General features: G+C 35.6%; 1 protein-coding gene across 1 annotated transcript; it reads left to right on the forward strand.

Annotated features, from left to right (window-relative positions):
- The first annotated feature begins 1605 nt into the window (after positions 1-1605).
- Positions 1606-3764, forward strand: LOC136063473 (regulator of nonsense transcripts 1 homolog). The gene is made up of 5 exons (XM_065763916.1): positions 1606-1701; positions 1782-1859; positions 2673-2807; positions 3397-3470; positions 3653-3764. Exons 1-4 carry the CDS (start codon positions 1654-1656, stop codon positions 3424-3426), a joined length of 291 nt encoding a protein of 96 aa, XP_065619988.1. The 5' UTR covers positions 1606-1653; the 3' UTR covers positions 3427-3470; positions 3653-3764.
- Positions 3765-4607: the final 843 nt, after the last annotated feature.

Below are 4607 nucleotides of genomic sequence, written 5' to 3' on the forward strand. Positions count from 1 at the left end.
CCCTAAGGTGATTCCAGATTTGAAGCAAGTGTTACTTGTCAGCATCCTAATCCTTCAACACTTTAGAACTCGAGGTCGAGTTTTCTCCAACCAGAGGAGAATGATGCGGGAGACACAAGAAGATTATTATTTAGTATTATTTATGTTTGCAAGCCCATTGTATTTTTATGTTTTAGGTCTATTAGTTTATTGGGCTTTTAGTTATTGGGCTTTTAGTATTTTAATTTAGAAGTAAGGTTATTTTTGTAATAAGGCAATTAGGGTTTCCTAGCCAATTAGAACTAGGGTTTAGCAATCCTTTATAAGTAATCTATTGTCTACCCTAGGTGCTGACTCCTAGTGGTTTTCCCGCTTGGTGCTGACTCCAAGCAAGGCTTAGATGCTGACTCCTAGGTCATATCTTTTATTTTTCCGTTATTTCAGTTTTGTTCTGGTTGTCCTGCGTCATTTTTATTTATGAGGGCTAATCTCTTTAATTTATGTTTTCTCAGTATAATGTGGCTCTCCCCCCTGCTATTCTTTCAAGATTTGATCTAGTATATGTTATGATTGATGATCCAAATGATCAAACTGACTACCACATTGCCCACCACATCCGAAGGTCTGCTGTTTACAGTTTTCTGACTGATCAGGCTGTTTTTTGTCAGGAGAAGCTTCTTTAGCCAATGTGCTCTACTTCTGACAGTGTTTAAACTAATGCAGCTAACCTCAGAAGCTAGGAAACTGTTGGTGGACTCTTATGTTGCTAGCCGTAGAGGCGATACAGCTCCAGAGAGTAGAGTTGCTTATCGCATGACAGTAAGGCAGCTGTGGGCACTGATCAGACTCAGTTCGGGCTAGTTCTAAATTTATCATATTTGATTTCTTAGAATTACAGCATATTCTAAATTTTCTTTTGTCTAATGTGCTCGAAAAAACTTAATTATATATATACTTTAAGATAATATGTCAATCTCTTTGTGCAGACCTTGTCCTTAAAGATAAAATAATTTTTTATAACTTGGCTGGTCAACGGATTGGCTGGGCTAACTAAGACTGTAAGTTTCAATATCCCATCTGAATGGGGGCCTTAGGAAACCACATTGAAAGTAACATGTTGATTGTGCTAAATGCCTAAATGATTATTTATGTAAATAATTCTATAAATTAACGATAAGGTCATTTTTTTGAAAACTTTCCATGACCTTGTAATATACCACCTTCTAATATAAAGAGAATGAATATATAACTAATATGACTGAAAAATTAACAATTCGTTGTGATATTACCTTTTCCCTATAAGTCACATTGATATTACCTTTTCTTTTCAACCGAAGAAGCAAACTTTAGTCTTGGGTGTGTTTTCAAATCTCAGCTCCCTCCCCCTCTGGCACCCCTAGTGAGCTGTCTGATAAAATATGCTTGTTTTGTAGATGGGACAAGAGGAGATAAGTGCTAGCCGAACATCCTATCTGAATAGGACTGAGGCTGCTAATGTAGAAAAGATTGTTACTACTTTCTTAAGGAGCGGTGTAGTACCTAGTCAGGTTATTATGGATCTTCTTTACTTCTGAATTGGTGCAGTTCTGTTCTCAGTTATTAATTATATCCCTTACATCACAGATTGGGGTGATAACACCATATGAGGGACAAAGAGCATATATTGTGAACTATATGTCTAGAAATGGTGCTCTTAGACAGCAACTTTACAAGGAGATTGAGGTAATGTTTATATTGAACTCATCAGTCCTAGGGCGCAATAACTTTGTCCTGCTGTTTCTAAAAACTTGTGTGTATTACAGGTTGCAAGTGTAGATTCATTTCAAGGAAGGGAAAAAGACTACATTATTCTGTCATGTGTGAGGAGTAATGAACATCAGGTTAGTTTATGTGACATTTATGATATTTTTTCAGTGTTATTTTTGGCCTGAAGAGTCAGTATTGGTCTTGGTTAACTCTTGTTTTAATGAGAGGCAGTGGATGGACATTTGTTTCTAATTATTGGTGTCCCTGACACCATTGTCATCATTGTTGTTGTTGGTTATTTCTATTTTTCAAATGTAGTTTCACTGTTAATTCTTGTATTTGCTGACAAGATTTAATATGCTTGTTCATGCTTTAAGAATTTGACACATTTTGACTCCTATAATACTTTACCTTCATGGACGAGTTTAACAAAATGAACTGGCAATAACTGTCAAGCAGAAGAGATATTTTGCCTTGTCCTCCTTTTTGGATTAGTAGGTATAGTTGATTTCTGTCATATATTCATTATTTTTCTAATCATATATTCTCCGTTCGCACAGGCTGATTGAGAGTCCAAAGGGGGGCTGGGTTGAGCTGCAGTGGCAGTAAATTATTTCTAACCATTATCAAAACTTATCAAGTGCAAGTGAGATCTAGTTCAATTGTCATATTCTTCTACTAGAAGAACAAAACTGAGGGTAAGGTCAGGGTTCAAAACCCATTATGTTGCGTGTGATTTACAATTTAAAAAATAAACAATATTGGCAGTTCATATAAAACCCTTAATTTTGTGGCCTATAGGTTATGTAATGGATACCTAAAGTATGTGTTTTTAGGTGATTGGTGGATTCTGAATGTTGTACATAAAGATATTGTTTGTATCTATAAATTTTTGTACATGATATATTTATGTATTGATGTTTGACTGCTGGTTCCCTTCTCTACAGGGAATTGGATTCCTTAATGATCCCCGTAGGCTCAATGTTGCTCTAACTCGTGCTCGATATGGTATTGTCATTCTGGGGAATCCTAAAGTCTTGAGCAAACAGCCACTGTGGAATAGCTTATTGACACACTACAAGGTAGTTCCTTGTTTTATGCTATTGTGGTTTATCTAAGGCTCTATCTTATTGCACTTGCAATGTGCTGGAGTTGATTTTGGGATGTTGAAGCTAGTCAACTATTATTCTTTGTCTTAAAATGGATCATAACCTTTCTCTCTTTGGTTCTCTAAATGTATGAAAGATTATGTAAGTGGAATTTGTACTTCATTTTTTTTTTTTAATTTTTATATTAGCCTTCCTTTTTTTTTTTTTTTTTCGAAAAGCAAACAATATTATCAAAGGTGATACCACTTTGTCTAATCCTCGTGCCATTTTAAAAGTTTCAATTATTTTTGAGGCAGAGGGAGCATTTCACAGATTGGCAGTAATTTTTATCTTACATCGTGTGCATATTATGCTATTATTTATAATTATATCAGAGATTTGGTATTACATGATGCTCTTTTAATTCAACATCCTTAATTGTTGACCTACATGAAGTGATTAGTGGTTCTTGTTCAATATGTAATGCATGGTATTGCAGATCACTTGTAGATTGATGCAACTAATCCTTTTTTTTGTTACTAAACAACGTCCTCTCCTATTTTTTTTGCCAATGTTTCATCAGGAGCATGAATGCTTGGTTGAAGACCTTTGAATAATTTGAAACAAAGTATGGTTCAATTTCAAAAGCCTAAAAAGGTAGGTGATGGAAATTCAAAAGTCGATATGAGTTTCTTTAATTTTTGGGCTTTCCTTCCTCTTTTTTTTTTTTTTTTTTTTTTGAGAGAGAGAAGGGGGGGGGTTAATGGTTGGGGTCGGTTATCAATTATGAAGCATTTATGCAGATAGGAGCTGATATTAATATTGTTATCTTGAAATAGATTTACAACGATAGGAGGCTTTTCTTTGGTGGTGGACCTGGTGTTGTGCCTAATGATACTTTTGGTTCTGTTGCCTCATCTCCAAATGCTGATAGAAGAAGCGGTCGTGGTAGGGGTATGTTATTTATAACATATTGTATATTTACATTATTTGTATTTTCCTGGAATGACACTTTAAATCCAGCAGAGTGGCTTGAATGGCACTTTACAAATAATGTAAAGTGCATGAATCCAAATTATACTGAATTTAAGTTCCCACAGATAAAGCCTCATCCATGGCACAAGGTATCCATTTCCTTGCTTGTATCATTTTTATATTGTCTTCAATTGTCTTTGTTCTTGAGTGCCTTTTTGTGTGGGTTGTCTAAGTTTCACAGTTTTTGGAGGATGCTTTAGTGAAAGTGTTAAGACCAGACATCCCTTGGACTGGACATTGGCTAGTTGAGGACATCTAATATGACCAAGATCCTATTTATATAGTAACTGTGTAGGAAACATATAAAGGTAGAACTTTTGAGCAAGGCTCTGCTCAGGAACCAAAGAGGTAGCGGTTTTGATTCCCTTGAGTTGTTGATGTGTATGCTTTTTTGGTTCGTAGGTGCATAGAGTAATATTAGGAAAAAAAGAAAAAGAAAAAGAAAAAGTGTATTTAGGTCAATGGTGAGAGAATGTCTAGAAGTCTGAGAAGTGTTACAATGGGGCTTGGCAATTGGCATGGAGAGAGAAGCAGTTGGTATATATTATGGGTCATGAAATAACTTTAAACCATGAATGACTTCTGCTTAGGGCAAGGCTTGTGCTAGCTGAATCTTTTATGTTGTTCCCTGGAAGAATTGATGATTACTTTAATAGTGTTTATTGTCTTTGGTTGCTCATATTAACCCATGCGTATTATTTGCTTCATTTAATTGAACAATGTGTCTGTTCCTCCCCACCCCCCCCCCCCCCCCCCCTC

The sequence above is a fragment of the Quercus suber genome, unplaced genomic scaffold, assembly GCF_002906115.3.
Source record: "Quercus suber isolate HL8 unplaced genomic scaffold, Cork oak 2.0 scaffold_532, whole genome shotgun sequence".
NCBI classification, from domain to species: Eukaryota; Viridiplantae; Streptophyta; class Magnoliopsida; order Fagales; family Fagaceae; genus Quercus; species Quercus suber.

Excerpts from the sequence above, each read along its gene's own strand:
- LOC136063473 (XM_065763916.1), top strand. The coding sequence starts at position 1,654 with ATGTCTAGAAATGGTGCTCTTAGACAGCAACTTTACAAGGAGATTGAG. Across the intron at positions 1,702-1,781 it reads AACTTTACAAGGAGATTGAG|GTTGCAAGTGTAGATTCATT; the intron begins GTAATGTTTATA and ends TGTGTATTACAG. Across the intron at positions 2,808-3,396 it reads GCTTATTGACACACTACAAG|GAGCATGAATGCTTGGTTGA; the intron begins GTAGTTCCTTGT and ends ATGTTTCATCAG.